Source organism: Numida meleagris, chromosome 1, assembly GCF_002078875.1.
Source record: "Numida meleagris isolate 19003 breed g44 Domestic line chromosome 1, NumMel1.0, whole genome shotgun sequence".
In the NCBI taxonomy this organism is placed as follows: domain Eukaryota; kingdom Metazoa; phylum Chordata; class Aves; order Galliformes; family Numididae; genus Numida; species Numida meleagris.
This window is the reverse complement of record NC_034409.1, coordinates 40,536,725-40,555,444: the sequence shown is the minus strand read 5'-3', so window position 1 is coordinate 40,555,444 and position 18,720 is coordinate 40,536,725. Positions and strand designations below refer to the sequence as shown.

General features: G+C 38.2%; 1 protein-coding gene across 2 annotated transcripts in view; it reads left to right on the top strand.

The window, feature by feature from the left end:
* The window catches only part of LIN7A (lin-7 homolog A, crumbs cell polarity complex component), a 50,172-nt gene that overhangs the window by 6,474 nt on the left and 24,978 nt on the right, over positions 1-18,720 (top strand). For both annotated transcript variants that reach the window (XM_021385266.1, XM_021385267.1), the window contains exon 2: positions 12,502-12,620. In XM_021385266.1, coding sequence (XP_021240941.1) covers positions 12,502-12,620 — 119 coding nt within the window. The remainder of the gene's footprint in view (positions 1-12,501; positions 12,621-18,720) is intronic.

Sequence of the window (18,720 nt, the reverse complement as noted above, 5' to 3'; positions counted from 1 at the left end):
AGAAATGCACATTTGTGTACTAATAATGTTTTCCTGAGTGTTTAAACCTCAAGCTCAGATCTCAGATACATTAAAAAGAGAGAGATGAGAACTTTTTTATCCACAGTTCAGAATAGAATGGTTAAACTCCATAGTCATTAGTAGTTCTGCTAAGACACCAGGAAACACTTCTCATGATGAGTTGTTACCTTAGTGCTCCTTTAATAATAGGTTTTTGTTTGTTTGTTTTTAAAAGAAGAAAAAAATGATTAGAAAAGTGGATTTTTAGAAGAGCTTGGAGAATTGTTATTATTTAAAATATGGAACAATTAAGTATCCAGGAATACACAGAGCATCAAAGCACTGATTTCAATTGTTTCTGTGTAAGCATGGATAATTGAATAAGGAAGAGCGTTGCTCAAAATAGACTCTTAATTTATTTTTTTCTGAAACAAAATTACATTTTTACTGTTCTGTTTTAATAGAACCCCAAGTTTAAACACTAATCCTTTACATCCACTAATTCTTTAATTTTCTTTCTCAACCATGTTTTCTGAAAAAGAATAAATTTCCCGGATAGTAAGGTATCAATCCCTCTGCAGTCAGGTAGGAATTAGGGGAAAATGTACTTGAAATAGCTTATAGATCACCGTAGTCATCATTAGCAGTTTTAACCCTCAGAAATTTGTTTACCATCATCTCACCAGCTTCCAATAGATTTGGCAATAGTGTTTCTGTCAAATGCTGTTTACTGAATCAACGAAGGAAAAAAAGGATAACGCATCTGTTCTTTGTTATACAGAGCCAGACCAGAGAAGCTTTTAAGAGAGGATGTTGACCTTAAAATCAATGAAGTACTGTTTGAAAGGAGAGGTGGTTTAATGTCTGATTATCTTGTAATCCAATGGTAATAGTGGTGGAATTTACACTAACTTATACAACACCTTCTGCTTCCTAACAGCACAGCCATCTTAAAACATGCCAGGTGTGCTTATGAGATCTGAGGCAGATACCTACTGGTGATATCAGGCTGCAACCTGAGAAGTGTTCTAGTTCCCCTGCTCCTGTTCTCAGCATCATCAGTAGGATACCAAACAACTGCATTGCAAAAGTGACAGTGAGCTCTTTCTCACAGAGGTTTTCTAATTCAAAGTTTTGTTCATGACTTGCAGCAGCAATCTAAGTAACCATGGCTTTCTTCTAAGGTCATACTCTTTTGTAGTTGACAGTTAGTCGTGAGCAGTTGTTGAGATCTACCATCAGCATATTTATACCACCTAGTTGTACTGCCAGAGGATTTTATTCATATTGCTGCCTTCTTGTTGTAGCTTTTCCCATACACATCCTCAAAGAGCAGTTTTTTTCCCCTTCCTTGAGAAATGACTAGTATCTAGCCAGCTACCAGAGGGATTTGATTTGCAAAAAGTAATATTGTTAAATCCACTAAAATTGAAGAAAGGATATTAACTTTCTTCTTGTTACCTAAGCCTACAGGGAAACTTATCTTAGGTGTATGTGTGTAATGACTGCATCACAGCCGTTCTATTGCACGAATGCCACTGTCGTCTTACTGGAGTCTCAAACCACCTAAGAACTGCCAGAAGATAAAACCATGATGCTAGACTTAAAGTGAAGATTTGCATTGCAACTGTGTACAACTGCCAGTAGCCCACGGCCATCTTTCTCATCTTTCTGGTAATAAAAGAAAAAGGTTTAAGATTCAGATTAGCTGGAGAGGTAAGAACTGAGGAGAGGCAGCAGGAGACTGGTAATGACATGAGCAGAGAGGGAAGTGAGAGGAACTGCCTTGGCTCCAGCACAGTGCCTGTTGTGACAGAGAATTAGCATCCTGAAGTTAACCTTACCTCCCTTTGAGAGGCACCGGTTGGTGCCTTTTTCCCCTTCCTGTCATCTTCCTTGCCAACAAAAATCTCTCTGATGCAAACTAAAAGCACGCTGCAAGTATCTGTGTGGGTAATGCATGAGATTGCCCATATGGCCAATACTTTTGTTTTGCAGTGTGCACATAAGACACACAAATGCATGATTTTGCTTAGGCAGGGAAATGAGCGAATGGAATTCAGCTAAGAGAAAAGTATATCCAAGTTAGAAATAGTGGTTTTCATCCTGTTTTTCTTTGTTCGCGCATTGTAGTTATTTCTGTTTTTTAATTCTCAAGCTTAGTCGAATTTTTAATTCCTTCTCTGATTTTAATGGTTTTCCCTGTGTGCTTGCAGACTAAAACACAAAAGCAAGTATTCTATTAAGTAGGGTTCTTGAGGTATTTTAATGTAGTAGCCTTTTCTTCTTTTAATCTGGGATCAGAACCTGGAACGTGTTCACATTTGCAGTTTCAGCATGACTCCCAGTGTACTTCTGTCTGGCATTTAAAATGGTGGCATTCCAGCATGATTAGTGGTTTCTGCTGAACAGATCCTACAAGACCAAGCGGTGCTGTGATCAGGAGATAGATGAGGCTGCTGGAGTTGCTAGGGCATCTTTTTACAACATACCTATGTCTACAGGAAGGAGCATACAGTTTCCTTACTTTCACAAAGTTCATATTGTAGGAACTTATTTCTTAAAAGCCAGATCCTTACCCTGCTGAATTTCTGAATGTCTCAGGGATTTATAACTTTGCTTCAGAGGTTGATTTTTTTTTTTGGCTGTTATTTTGTAGTTTCAGAAGGTCAAGACAGAACACTGTTTTACATTCCCTGTGAAGCCAGATAACTGCTTTAAACACTTGAGAACTTCAGGGTTTTTAGAAGTCCTTACAGAAAGACTAAGAACTACCATAACAAACTCTGAAGCAACAAAGGATTACGCTTCCTGTTGGAAATCAGGGTTTAATTATTTATTTGAATGAATGAGTATATATATGTATATTTATAACACATGGAACATGTATTTACTTGAATGCAATATTAGCTTTTTTGCTAAGTCTAAAAAAACCTTTTTGTGTCATATTCACAGCTAACTGTCCCTAGTCAGAAAAAGCACAAGAACCATGTCTCATCTGTTCTATTCAGCACTGAGTAGCTGTCTATAAATCTTAGTTATGGTCACAAAAAGCAGACACGATTGAACAATAGAAAGTTGTATGTATATAGAGAGAGAAAAAAGAAATTTTACCTTCCCTTCTCTTTTTTCCCAAGGTAACGCAGGGAAAAAGTCATGACGTTCTTTTTAAAGTACTGTGCTAGAAAATACCGGTGTTTTCAATGCTTGTTTATTCTTTGCATTTTCAACTTCATTTTTTTAATCCTCTCTCTTAAGGGATAATTTGGAAACTCATTTTCGCACTGATGCTATATTCAAAGCTTTCTATACACCAACCCTGTGACAGTACCCACTGCTTTTGTATGTCTTGGTTACTCACAGATGGTAAAATCTTCTGATGAAAATTCTCAAACTTAGATTTATGCACCTCCTCGCCCTTTCTGCTTTAGAAATTGTAACAAAACTAATAATTTGGAAGAATAAAAATTATATAACTGTTCTAAAATTAATAGTTTTTAAGGTTAATTTTAAATGCTCGTCTCTGAAAATTTTGAATTGCATTATTACTATTCAGGCCTAGTTTTAATAAAAGCCAGGGAAATTCATCATACTGAAATGATCTTGAATTACCTCTCAATTCAAGCTGTACTATTTTATGATTTATTATCATTCCTTTAAAAAACAGTAGTGGAAATGTGACAGTACCAGATCACATTCTTGAAGGATCTGATGAACTTAACAGTTTCAGGAACTTTGTGGATCTCTCTCAAACACGAAAAAAAAAAAAAAAGAACAAATTCTGAAAATTATCAACAAGGATGCTCACCTGATTTACACCAGTTATGTGAAGGCTTCAAGGTAAAAACTGAGGAATGGCTTTACCAGTGCAGATATGCCAGGAAAATTTACCAAGGTAAAGCAAATCCACATCTCCCAGTTCGCCTTCATGGTAGGTTAGGGCTGTGAAAAAGCCCTAGCTGAACAGGAGAATGGAAGTCACTAACTAAAACGTATCGGGTTGGGAGGAGGAAGATTAGTCAGACATTGGTAGACATTGAGAAGTTCTGAGAACATAAAGGAGTGTACCTTTTCAGTTAAAGGGACCTTTTGAATGTTTAATTTGAGCAAGCTGAGGGGGTATTCAGGAGCAGGATGCCTGAAATGGCACAATTTCAGTATTTCATGAAGTACACCTGAAATGGGAAAAGTGATATTGCTGAAGAGAATCATAAGGGTCATCTGCAGTGTTGAGGATGCTGGATGGAAAGATCTCCACGCAGTTTCTGTCCGTATTTTGGATCATAGGTGACACTGCTTTCCTTGCAAATTAAGTGTCCTTTCTGTAAGTTATTTTGCAAAACATATCAGACCTTTACTGTCATATTCAGGTGTTCCTGCCAAAGCTGCTGGGAAGACTCATGGTGATTAACGTGCCTTGGGGTATGCAGCATGTGGGTCAGGAGCAGAGGGAAACAGAGGGCTTGTACGCCTGTGGTGTGTCTAAGAAGCTGAAGCCAGAAAAACCTGAGTGTTTCACCAACATACAGAAACAGAAGTGTAGACCCAAACAGAGTCTGACGAATAGCCAAAGAAAATGAGCATGACCCAGGCCGTGGGTATGTGTGTAGAATCCCGTGGGGGAATTTCACCATTGTTACTGGGAGGAGATGTGTTACTTCAAGTGAAGGAAGACACACGCAAGTATACTCAATCTTATTCCATAGTTGATTTTCCTCATATATTATGAAAAAAAGTCCATAAGATTTTTGGTAAAAAGCACACTGTTCCGTTTGCTGACAGCATTAATCTTGTTGAATGTGACCATTCTCAAGCGTGGTGTCTTCTGTACCACATGGAGGTAAATTTGCAGGAATTCTTCACTGTATATCCGGACAATAACAGTGGATTTCATTGTACCGTGATGTACGTAGGATGCAAGCATTTACATCTGAGCTAATCATCTAGTCTCCCTTTGTAGTCAACAAAGAGAACAAGCACTCCTAGAGTATGATTCATCTTATCTAAAATAGGTCAGATAAACTGTAGCCTGAAAGTGTTTTTCTTCATCGAAAGTAGCAGTGGTCTGGGGTGAGAAGCTGAGCTGTAGATGCCTGCGTCAGAACTGAGTTGAGCTGAAATCCTCAGCACGAGGTGAATCATGAGGGTTTGGTTGTTCTTTGTTATGTTTATTTTGCTGTCACAGTAATGTTTAACCACAGGAGTACAAGTGATACTGCATTAAATCTATGACTGCTACCCATGTAGTATAAACTAATATAAACATAAATATAAAAGTATATAAATATAAATGTTACTATAAATATAATAAATCAGAAAGCACCAATGCTACTGCTATAATGTCGCAGTGTCAAGCGTGACAGGGCAAGGGAACCTTTTTTCTCCCGTTCTGGGGAGAAGGAAAGAAAAACGACCCAATTAAGATAAGGAGAGAGAACAAATTTACTACAAATGGTAAAAGAATGTCGCCCGGAATCATAGATCATGTGGAGGCTCCTGGGAAGTGCAGTACATCCTAGTATATCTTCCTCTTGGAAGCACAGCTCCACAGCCTGTCACGTGGTGTCACAATACGGAATACTGATAAAACCAGGATATGTAATTAGTTTGAATAGACCTCACAGATGCACGTTATGGAGTGTTGAAAATTACTGCTGTATCGTAACAGCTTAGCATGTTGTTCCCTACATGTCAAGTCTGATTTACCATGGTGAAATACACCTTTATGCTTACTCATCAGTATGAAATTCAGGGCAAGATGAACACAGCAAATTAAATGGGCAAAAAAGGCCACTCTCTGCCTTCATTTTCTTGAACTGTTTAGGTTAGATTAAATGTATTAAGTTAACAGAAGAATTGTTTTATTTTGGGAGAGCGCTGTGCCATTAGTAAGGAACCAAAAAGATGAACTGGGCAGTGGGCAGTCTGCTATTTGATGCCAGGTGGAAATTGTCATGTTACGCAAGCAGCGACTGACAGCAGAGCTCTGGATACACAGAAAATTATCAAAAAGTGAACGCTGAAAATCTTCCAAAGCTTGTGCTTCAACCAAGAAGTCACAGAGATAAGGGGTTACTGGCTGTGAATTATGAATGAACTTCGCTAATCACAGTGGAATTCTAATTGCCTAATCATTGATTATGTACTGTCATTTGATAGTATTTGAAGATGATCGTGTGTAGGTTTGGGGAATTATGATACAAGAGTAGAATAACACTGAGAATTTAGAAATGTGTTTTCATGAGCAGTAAAGGAACAACTAAACCTGAACAAAAGTACTGGCGGAATAAAAGCCTGACAGTTATGAAGACCTGTTATGTTATGCAAATTCTTCACCTTCAGCCTAATTAAAGGTCTTCAGGCACAATGAAATAGAGCTTGAAAATTGTCAACATTATTTTTCTGTAATGCCGCAGTGAAGCTAGTGAAGACTTACTGAGTGTCCTTGCTGTGAGTTTATAGTGATGTTCCACCTCTTCGAAGTACCAAAGCATGGCATTTATTCAGCACATTTATTTTTCCTAATAATTGGCATACTAATTCACCTAAGTTCTCCAGAATTAAAATGTATGAGGCAGTTGAATGACTTCAGGAAGGTGAGAAGTCTGTTTTCTCATCTTGTTAATAAGTAAGCGATCATCAGATTTTTGCTTGAGGAGCAAGCGTCCCAGCAACAGGATTCCAGAGTAGTTATTAAAGTACAGAAATACTACATAGGTTGCTCCACAAGTAATGCCTCCTTTTTGTTTCCATGGAAACTGCATCAGATACAAAGAGCACCCTAACACTATTTGATAGAGCAAATTCTTAGCTACAAAACAGTGTTTTTCAGCATAGTCACCACCATTAGCTATGCATTTTTGCTAGCGATGAGCAACAGCCTGCATGCTGTGCTCCTAAAAATCTGCACCAGTGGAGGTAACAGACTATGGCTGTTGCCACCACTGAAATGCACCACCACTGCCTCACTGTGCTCACATCCACTGGTTGGTCTCCATAAACATTCAGCAAGCATCGATGAATGTCAGTGGGTGCCATTTTTTCGCATGGAGAAATTCAGTGTCACATCTTTGCTTCATGTGCACTTCCATGTCAGACGCCATTTTGTCAGACTACTCCTCTGCTGCCATCTCTCACAGCAACAAAATGTAATGGAATGTTGTCAAGGAGTTTCAACCTCTGCTGCTGCATTACCAGCACCTGCCTGTCGGTGTCATGGGCCAACAGAATAAAATAGGAGACATTACTTTTGCAGGCAGCCCTCAATATGTTTCTAAGTAATTACTCTTTGAATCCAAACTAGTATTACAGAGTACACTATCATGTGTTTAGTTATTTCTTAAGTCAGAGGATAATATATTTATTTTAAGGACTGCAGGCCAACATTTAACTTGCTCATAGATCATTATGAGAAGAAGCTTGGCTGCTAGTAGATGTAGAACAGTTTTCATGTTTTGCATTTTAAAGCATGCAAGTACATTCATTTTCAATAGCCACTGTCACATGAGAAGCATTTAATACACTAGAGTAATTTTCTATTATTTTTCCATGTAATTTATAGCTTGTCTGACTAAATTGAAACACATTTAAAGCCTGCACAAAATATACCGGAGTAAAACCACATTCACGAAATGCCAGAACTTTGTTTGCCCAACATTAACAGTCGTGTGGGAGGACCACCGAGTGTAGACCTGCTAGGATTCCTTCTGCAATGCATGGATTCATAATTAGCTCTCATGTTGTAAAAGCTGAATCGAAGAATAGTAGAAATAACATTCACTTTTAAAAACACCTATCGAATTCAGCAGATCTTTCTACACTGTATGTTGCTTCACTATTTGAACAAAATCAGCTCATGAAAACAGTTTTGTTAGAATAGGATGATCAGCAAAGCATTAACTGAGCAAAATGACCTTTTTATTAATTGCACTGTGGTATGTGGCTATACATACAGAATTCAACTTCATTTATTATTGCATGGGAATGTTCCACTTGTATCACAGTGTGGTATTTTGCTGGTTCTATGTTCTAGTGATATCTCTCTTAATGCTTAAATAGTAACCTCCTGCTTCTTTCCCACTAGCAGTACAAATGAAACTTCATTCAAATTAAAACAGAAAGAACACTTGAAATATTTTTTTTTCTGAGAGCCACGCTTTTCTTTTGATGAGCACACTTGATAAAATGTGTTCCACCCACAGCCCCCTGACTTCACTGATAACATGATCCACCACGCTGAAACCTTATTATTTCCTGAAAGGCTGTAGGCAAGCATGATGATGAGAAGACAAAAAGGGAAGCGAATGTTAAACAGAATGGGAGAGAAAGAAATTCTTTTCTTTTTTTTGCATCTGGAAGTTAGAAGAAAATGGTAAAAAATAAAATTAAAGAAAAGATGGTTAGAATTGGATAGAAAAAGAGGGCAAATAATATAATATTCCTTTCCAAGTGTGTACATCATAGAATACAGACGAATAATTCCACCCACGGCAGTACTCAAAATTCCCACTATTTTCTGTGGGATATGAATGTGGGAAATGAGGATAGATGTCAATGACATTACCATCAGTTTAATGTTAATATAATGGAATTTGTAATTCTAAAGACATAGAATATATTTCACGATTTAAGTTGTGTTCCAAAAATATCGTAGGTTAAAAGAAGGGCAAATCAGAAATAAGACATGAGCGTTTTATTCGCATAAAACATAACTGCTTTTAACAGAATTCCACGGGTATTATGTATCTATCTTAATACAGAGATTTTTCATCAATTTGTGCTTTCCACAAGTGCGTAACAAAATGTTATTCAAGAACAATTTCCTGGTGATAACTTTTGCAAGGAAGGCTGATTACGTTTGTAACCAAAGGGGGATTTGGGACAAGAACAGTATCCCAGCAAATGAATACCAGTCCTTTGGAAACATGTGGCAGTGCTGTTACTGGCAGGGATGGATTGATTACCTGCTGTGTGTTTTTTCGTCATCTTAACTTTGAAATCTGCCTCAGTAGCAGTCTCATCACTTCTTTGAGCAGGCAGTTATCTTAGTATTGTCTGGAGCTCACCTTGGATAAAGGATCAGAAAAAAGCCATTGCTTCATTTGACTTAGGTGGAGCAGGTTCACTTTTTTTTAAGCTGTCCTGAAGCAATTGTTCATTCAAGTCTCCCTGTCAGAGTTATTAATGGGAAGAAATGCAGGCTATTTCATGAGATCGCACTTATACATTCATGTTTAAACAGTTTTAGTTTTGTACAAGCTGTTACACTTCGCTCCTGACAGAGCATCAACTTGTGACAAACAACTTTGGCCCTGAACACATGCCTCATTTTAATTCTGTATTTTTATCCCTTGAAGCTCTTTATTATTCCATATTCTTTCTACCGCAAGCAGTGCTGCACAAGTCATTGCCAAATTGGGTCAAGCCATGTGCCTAAGAGAGAGAAAGCAAGCTGATTATTGTTAGCAAATAGGGGAATAAAAAACAAGAACTTGGGTAACAACATTCATGCATTCTGGCTCACTGGATGAATTTGGAAGTGGGGAAGATAAGAATACTTTCAGGATATTCAGAGTTTTCTTTATCCCAAGCCAGTTCTTAATCACAAAATGGAGGAAACTGATACTGACAAATGACAGCTTTGTGATCAGTTTTGCATAGGAGTCTGCATACTAAACATCCATTGATTTCATGCAAAACTTTTGAATTGGGATAAAAATTCACCTTTTGTATTGTAACGTTCCTTGTTTTAGAAGTGATTAATTGTTTGAACCTGGTCCATGCCCTGGGGAAATGTTTAGACATGTACTTAGCAATTCTGTATTGATCAACGTATCTAAAGCTATTTAAGCTTCCTTCTGGATCAGAACAGATTTCCCAATCAGAACAGCTATTTCGTTGAATATTATTCGGTACAGGGCCAAAAGCAAATACAAAGTTATACACAAAATGTTCAGATATGGAGAGTAAATTTTTACACAACTGTAAAACAGCAATCAATCAGCCTTCTACAGATATAGTTGGTGACAGGGAAAGACAGTTCTAAAATTCCCTGAACCAGTACTGGAAAAGATGCCAGTCTGACTTAGAATATCTGAATTTCAGAAGTCATGTCCGATCTGTTATGATAGGCTGTTGGAGCTTCTTTAGAATAAATTATCTAATTGCTTTGTGCAGAATTAAACACATACCAGTTTTTACCAACTAGCAAATAGACAAATGTCTGTTAAAAGGTTCAAAAATTACTTGGGTATTAACTTATTATGACATAATCTACCATGCTAAATAATTGCTAATCTTCTTCAACTAAACTGTAAATTCTTTGAGACGTCATCTTCTCTATTCCTAACACTGAAGCAGATGGATAATAATTATTTTGTTACAAATACATTATTATGATTTTATTCCTTTTAGAACTCATCTTCTGTCACCTCTATTTCCAAAAATTTTCTAAGGTGTTTTGTATGTAAGACATCTGGTCCATATAGCTCAGCTACAAGACAAGGATTGTAAGAACTGTTTCTGTTAGTATAATCCCCTAGCCAGAAACAGTAAAATTCTTGTCATCAGACTGGAGAATTACACAAGGCTGTAGGTAGTCGCTGCAGTTGTTGCAGAGTTATGTGGTGGACTGGGGAGGTATTTTATTTTTTTTTAGTGTAGTTAACACACTGAATTAAAATACTTTGGATACTCTTTAATCATTTAGTACTAGGAATATGTTTAATCACTAGGATACAGACCTATTTTTAGTAGGATGGTGCAGTTGGCCAATAGTGGCTCAGATAGCTATTCAGAGTACTCCAGAAGAACATGAGAGTGACCACGTGATCAAGACTATTGTTCAGTGATAACAGCAAATTTACAGGAAGAGCTGAAAGGTAGCACTAAATGATGAAAGAGGAGAAAACCTTCTATTAAGCTCTACCATTTAGAAGCTGACTGAGATGCATATCATGCAGCTCACTCCTGGGAGTGAGTCAGTCTGACCAGATTTCCTGCTCAGTACTCAGAATGTCTACTAACTTAAGCATTCTGGACTGCTCATTGGAAATACCTGGATCGTTCTTGATGATATACATGGGCTTAAGGAGGATTTAGGCCACCAAAAATAAGTACTGCATGTATGAGGATGTTCCAAAAGTAATACCTCCTATTTTATTTCTGTTGGTCCTTGATGTCAAGAGATATATGTTGGTGTGGCAGTAGAGGTTGACCCTTCTGGCCAGTATTCCATTGCATTTTGTTGCCATGTGAGAGATGGGAGCCGAGGGACAGTCTGACAGAATAGTGTCTGACATGGAAGTGTGTATGAAGCAAAGGTGTGTCATTGAATTCCTTCATGTGGAAAAATGGCACCCACTGATGTCCTTTGACACTTGCTGAACGCTTATGGAGACCAACCAGTGGATGTGAGCACAGTGAAGCTGTGGTGGTGCGATTCAGGAGTGGTGACAGTGAGTCACCTCCAGTGGTGCAGATTTTTAGGAGCACGGCATGCAGGCTCTTGTTCATCACTGTCAAAAATGCATTGCTAATAGTGGTCACTATGCTGAAAAAGAGTGTTTTTTTGCAGAATTTGTTCTGTCAAAGAGTGTTACTGTGCTCTGCTTCCATGGAAATAAAAAGGAGGCATTACTTTTGGAGTAACTTACGTATGTATGTGGGTTACACAGGTTTTACATGGCAAATCAGATAATTTAGCATGGGTCTTTGGAGACCTGGACAAGAGCCTTACATATTTACTCTTATTTACACTTCACTAGCAAGCTCTAGAAGATTTTCTTTATCTATAATTGATATGAAGACTTAGATTTATGAGAAGATCAAATATTTTTATTAGACATTGTCATTGGAGTGTGCTTATATGTGTTGGGGGAAGTTATTTACAGAAAGAGTAGTGATGTGCTGGAACAGGCTGCCCAGAGAGGTTGTGGATGCCTTGTCGCAGGAGGTGTTCAAGACCAGGTTGGATGGGGCCCTGGGCAACCTGGTCTAGTACAAGATTTGGAGGTTGGTGGCCCTGCCTGTGGCAGGGGGGTTGGAACTTGATGTTCCTCGGGGTCCCTTCCAACCCAAGTCATTCTATGATTCTATGACTCAGAGACTCAATTTCATTCTTGCAGACTTTCTGAAAGTAGACCCCATACTGTTTCTGTGCTGCTTTTGTGCAGAAAAGTAAGAAAAAAATTAGGTCTGCTAATGTGGATTAGCTGCTTTAAATTGGTAGATTTGTTCCAGAAAATGTTTGCAATTAAGAATGCAGCTCTGTGTGTGTGTCTGTTGTACGTGTATGTGCCCTGTTGGTCTATACATGGGGATTTGGATCTCTCAGCAGTAGTGCTGATGCCTATCTGAGCCTGGTATGACAAGATTAGTACAGTGGTTGTTTCCACAGTGGATTTTAAATTTAAAATCACCATAATTTTCCCCCTTTTAGTCACTGTTCCGTTTATAACCACTGTTGATACTGACTTGTACTTCTTTTCTTTCTCCATTCAGATGTTGCAAGAGCAATTGAGTTACTGGAGAAACTGCAAGAATCTGGAGAAGTACCGGTACATAAGCTACAGTCTCTAAAGAAGGTGCTGCAGAGTGAGTTTTGTACAGCTATCAGAGAGGTATGGAACAGAGATTTTTAGTTACTTCTCAGAATAAAATCTCTATCCTAAAAATCGAAGTATTCTGCTGGAGAAACAGCAGTACCTTATATAAAGGACAGTGGATGTGAGATGTGTCTGTAACTACCTGCTACAGTGCAGAAAGATGAAGTTACTGAAAAGCAGATGCAGAACAGTTGCGTCAGCAAAGCATAAAGCCTGAGGCAATTAGACTTGATAAGGAGAAAGGGTGATTAATTATTACTTTAGCATTCTGCTCGTGCTGTTTCAAGGTTTGTGCTAAGTCATACAGCACATGGGGACGTGCTGAGCTGGGTGAGTGCAAGATTAAATGCCTCTTCTCTGAACTCGTGTGTGAGGTAAAATAAAAGTGCCATGAGAGACAAATGATGTAAGCATGGAAGTTAACTGAAGCTAATATGAATCTTCTATTTGTAGTCAGTGATCAGGTCCCAGTGGTTTATTTTTTATCAAATTACTAAGAATTGTGATTGTTACCCAGTAATGTATGGTCAAAGGCCTTCCACAGCTCTGCCCAACAGTAGTTAAATTATTGTTTTCTTCTAGTCAAGCTAGAGAAGGAGTCACTTTCTTACATACATACTGGTAGTATTATCTTTAAAGTAGTTAAATTATTAATACTTCTGTGAGAATTTTCTTGGACAGAAACCATAAATTAATAAAGTCAAATGTCAGACTTCTTACCAACTAAAACTGAATGCTCCTAGCTTGCCAGTCTGAAGAAGCACTAAAAGCCTTAGTGAAGGTAACATCCTTTCAGCACAAAATCTGTAAGAAATTATGTTTCAGTTTGTCTGTCTATTGGCTGGAACTAATCTTCCCTCACTGAAATCAATGGGAAATCTAATGTTACCTCAGTGGTAGCAGGACTGAACCTCCTGATAACTAGGCAACAGCAGCACATTGATTGAGTGGACTGCTGAGTGTCTGGAAGGAAGAAAGATAACAGTTTAATAAGCAGAATGCAACACACTCTTTGTTTCTTGGAGTATATTCTTCAATGTGAGGAATAGAGGGAGTTTTCCACTAAGTTAAATGAGGGTTTTCAAGGCTTTTTAAAGCAGATAGTGTTTGATGACAGTAAATAATGGCACTGTGTACCCTGTAAAGCTGATATTCTGATTAGTCCTTTCATTTAACTAACTAAATGCTTCTTTAATTGACCACAGAGCTTTGAAAAGTTATTTTACTTCAGATAGCAGAGTCTGGCAGTCTGATCGTTATGGGAATTTTCAATCTCTGGAGTATCATCAGTGAAATCTTGTCAAATTTATATCCTTCTCTGGAAAATATTCTTAACAGAAACAGACATAAAGCTTTTTGAAACAGGTATGGAGCCTAGGAAGTAGGAAAATGTTTTAGACAAATGCACTCTCGGTTCAGTGAACTGAAAGTGGATTTTGACAAAACCATCTCAATGGCACAAAAGGTCTTTGTTGAGTGTTGTGTAAAGACAGCTTGCACATGCCAGACAATCTAATTGCTATTAGAGTATTAATAACCAAGTAATAGTCACCTTAATATGCCTGTAATGCAAGAATTGATTGATGATGAATGAGTAATTAAGTCAGTTCTACCAACTTCATTAAAAAAAAGTGTATTTAAATGTTTAATATTACATACTTATAGACCATATAATATATCACTATTAGAGAACAAAATTCTACAAAAAAAGAAAAATATTAATATCATTCATGACTACATATAAAAGTACTTTCACAGAATAAATATTTTAATATAAAATGTACAGTAACAAATCCTTTCATCCAAGGAGAGTAGAGGAATTGACATATATAGATTGGCAATTCTTGTTCAACATGTGGCTCCTCTTTACAGTTACTTACATTGTAATGCTTTTTTTTTTTTTTGCCAGTTGAAAAGTTGTTGGAAAATGCCAGCAAAGATTTTCTTTTGCTAAAAAAAAAAGTGTAAGAAAAGCATGGAATATCCCTGCCTTGTTGAACTGTTAGACTTCTCCAAGAACTGCAGTAAGGAGTTGGAGAATTTTTGTTCTGAGTCTTGCAGTTAATCAGGATTGTCCTTCTCGCATGTCCTTCATATACGCTGGAGTTATTGAGAGACTGGTAGTTACTTTACTGAAGAGTGCAGTCTTTTTCTGAGCATATTCAAGGCTGAAATAGCTGAGGCTAGACAGAAATTTCCCTGCAAATGCTCCTTCCCGTTGTTTATCTTCTCTTACCCTGAGTACAGTCTATGAGAGTGTGGAGTCTAGCTTTTTGTTTCCTCTCAGCACCTACATAATGAAGAGGAAAAGAATTGCTGACCTTACAAGGGGAGACATGACAGTCAGCTGGAAGTAATGCGGAAAGTTGTGTGGAGCAATTTTCCTGGGGAAAGCAATGAAGAAGATAGGGAGTCAGCAGTAGGTAGGAGTAATTGAAATGGGATGAGGAGCAGTGGAAGACTTTGTATTAGTATGCAAATTCAGGAAGAGGCTGCTTATTAAATGTATGCTGAGATTCAGATTTGCAGTGTGATGTGTACATTATATAATGCAAGATCTGAGCCTAACTTTCTTTAATCAGAAAGTTTAATAAAGCAGGTTGAGGCAGATGTCTGTAGTCCTATAAATTCCACAGTGGAAGAGCTTTGGAGAATACTTGTTTTCTTTTCCAGTTTAAGAAATTATGAATACTTAACTATCCAGTGAGTTTGACTGTTAAAATATGTCCCAGAGAAACTTAATGTTGGGCTGAATGCAGGTGAAATGATTGAAGATAATTTTAGTCCACACAGTTTTGATCAACTGTGACTTGTCCCTTCTATAACTAGGAATTATTTAACTTCAGAAGCAGTAGGTCACCTTTATGATCAATTAGCCTTTAAAAGTATGAGATACTTCATTAGATGACGTACGTTTCAATCTAATATGTAGGAACCTATTAAATGGCTGTAATGAATTGTATTTATGGGAACATATTTAGTAAATCAGGCCACCAATTCAAATCCTCAAACTAATATTCCATAGAAATAAAATCTTTTTAAAGTGACTAGAATGCTATGTCAGGAAATGGTTCTCAATTAACTAAATATAAATACCATGAACTGAAACATTCTGTCTGGCACTAGGAAGGAATTTGTGTCAGCTCTGGAAATAACTAAAGTTTGTATTGGCCTCACTATCTTATTTTCTTCTGAAGACCCCAGCTGTACCATTTAGACCAAAAGGCAAGGTTTGGTATCAGGAAAATTGTATTTTGAAAAAAAAATATAATTGCATTTTAAAATTATTTGTTTCAGTAGCTCACCAGCTGCATGAAAATTAGTTAAGCTTCTGTAGCTTTGTCACCTGGCAAAAGATGCATGAATCTTGTCCATTGTGCCAGTAATTCCTTCCTTCCATGTGTTTTTGCTATTTATTCAAAGCTGTTGCTGTGTTGGAGTCTTCCGATTCCAGGGAGATTACTAGAATAGATGAACTGCAAGGCATGAAAACTGAATGCATAATTGAAATGCTGAGAAGGTATATTCATGTAGAACATAAAACCAGCTACCTGAATTGGTGCAGTGACTTGAATTGTTGTAAGGCAGAGAAAAGGAAATTGGGTGAACTGTAAACTTCTGGTCTGGCAATAAACCTTAAATTGCTGTAGGCACACAAGTTAAACAGTTGAGTAAAGCACACTAAATACCTTAGGAGATTGTGGGAATTTCATTTACCATTAGCATTTGGTGATCAGTACTGAAACGCCAGGAAAGTGGAGTTACAGCTTGATAAGCCCATGCATGTCCTTATGAGCAGAAGTTTTCTTCCAAGTCGATTCTGAAGTTGCTATTTCTGTATCTTCAGTAGTAGTATAAAATTCAAGTATATCTGCCTTTCCTGTTCTTCTCCTTTCCTTCCTTCTCTTTTCCATCTTCATAATTAAATCTAATGTTTTTCTCTGTGGATATTTTTTAAAATAAATCTGACTAAAATATACCGATAGTAAAGTATTTATCATTATCAAATGTAATCAGATCAAATGGTCTTTATAAAAATGTTATGAGGCAGACAGAAAGACAAAAACAGCCATTATTTTATTTTGTTATCTTATGACTTCTATCAAAATGTCAGGTCATCACACAACAGCACTTTTGCAGGACTCAGTCGAGTACAATCATTTCTATAGAAGGAGGAGCAGTCAACACAGAATACTGTGCTGTTGTGTGTTTTGCATTAAAATAGTTTGTGGAACGGCATGTTGCCTTTGAAGATAGGGAAAAAAAGGAAGACCTGAGAAACTACAGGCCAGTCATTTTCACCTCCGTGCCCAGCAAGGTCTTGGAGCAGATCCTGATGGAAACTATGCTAAGGCACCTGGAAAACAGAGGGATTGGTGTCAGCTGAAGTGGCTTCAAGGGCGAGTAGTGCCTGAGAAATCTGGCCTTCTGTGGAGGGGTAATAGCGTTATTGGGTAAGGGAAGAGCAACTAATGACATCTACCTGGAATTGTGCAAAGCATTTGACACTGTCTGCACAACATCCTTGGCTCTAAATAGAGAGAATTGGATTTGATGGATGGACCAGGTAGTAGATAAGGAATTGGCTGGATGGTTGCACTCAGTTGCTGTGAACAACCCAATGTCCTGGTGGACATAGGTGGCAATACTGGTGTTTCTCAAGAGTCAGTCATGGGACTTGTTGGTAACCTGGACAGCAAGACTGAGTACACCCTCAGATGGTTTGCAGACAATATCAAGTTGTGTGGTGTGGTCGACATGCAGGAGGGAAGGAATGCCACCCAGAGGGACCTGGAGAGGTGGGTTTGTGCAATCCTCATGAAGCTCACCAAGGCCAAGTGAAAGGTCCTGCACCTGAGTTGAGGCAATCCCAGGCACAAATACAGAATTGGTGGAGAATCCATTGACAACAGCCCTGAGGAGAAGGATTTTTAGGGTGTTGGTTGATGTACCATGAGCTGGCAATGTGTGCCCTCAACACTGAAAACCAGCTATCCTGAGCTGCATCAAAAGAAGCATGTACAGCAGGTCTTGGGAGATGATTCTCCTCTTTTACTCCACTTTTGTGAGGCCCCATCTGCAGTATTGTGTTCAGCTCTGGGGCCTCCATCATAAGAAGAACATGGAGCTGTTGGAGTGGGTTCAGAGTCGGGGGCATGAAGATGATCAAAAAACTGAGAACCTCTCCTGTGATGACAGGCTGAGAGAGTTGGGGTGTTTCAACCTGGAGAAGAGAATGCCCCAGGGAGACCTAATGGCAGTCATTCAGTACCTAAAGGAGGCCTACAAGAAAGGTAGCATAGTGATAGGACAATGGGTAACAGTTTTAAACTAAAAGAGGGTAGGTTTAGATTAGGTATTGGGAAGACAATCTTCATTAAGAGCGTGGTGAGGTACTAGAACAGGTTACCAGAAGTTGTGACTGCCCCATCCCAGGAAGTGTTCAAGGCCAGGGCTTGAGCAACCTGGTCTACTGAAAGCTGTCCCTGCCCATGGCAGTTGGGTTGAAATTATCTTCAAGCTCTCACCCAAGCCAAACCATTCTATGATTCTCTGATATTGAAGACTGGTTTCTTTAGTTTACAATGTAATGCTGTTCTTTTGCCTCTCAGGCTTAGCCTCTGGAAACAGTTCCATTGTTTTCTGCCTGTTAAATCCCATTCCCAGTAAAAATAGAGGTTCCTCAGGCCAAACTCTCTTGGCTTGCATTGAGGAATGCTCCAAATTTGGAATTCTGCCGTCTCTTACTCTCTGTTTTCATTGAGTGATGACTATTTGTTACAGGAAGAAGAACAGAATTCCCACAGTATCTCATCTTCACAGAGCAAGCCCAGCTTTATGAAATTCGTAACTAGAAAGTGCAATTTCTATATATATATTTAGAAGACTTAGCTCTAGAGATGGTGTAGTTCATAGCACACAACAGTGACATAGGCTCTGTATGAAGCCCAGCATCTGAGGTCCCCTGCTGTCCATTTACCCATGCAAATGGTGGTGTACTGGACTTACTAATAAGGCAATTAGTAAGCAAAAGGCCAAAAGGACAACTCATTGGAGTAAAGTATATGAGGTTTTTCAGCTCAGATTTCTAACTCATGTCATAGCAGCAGTTACA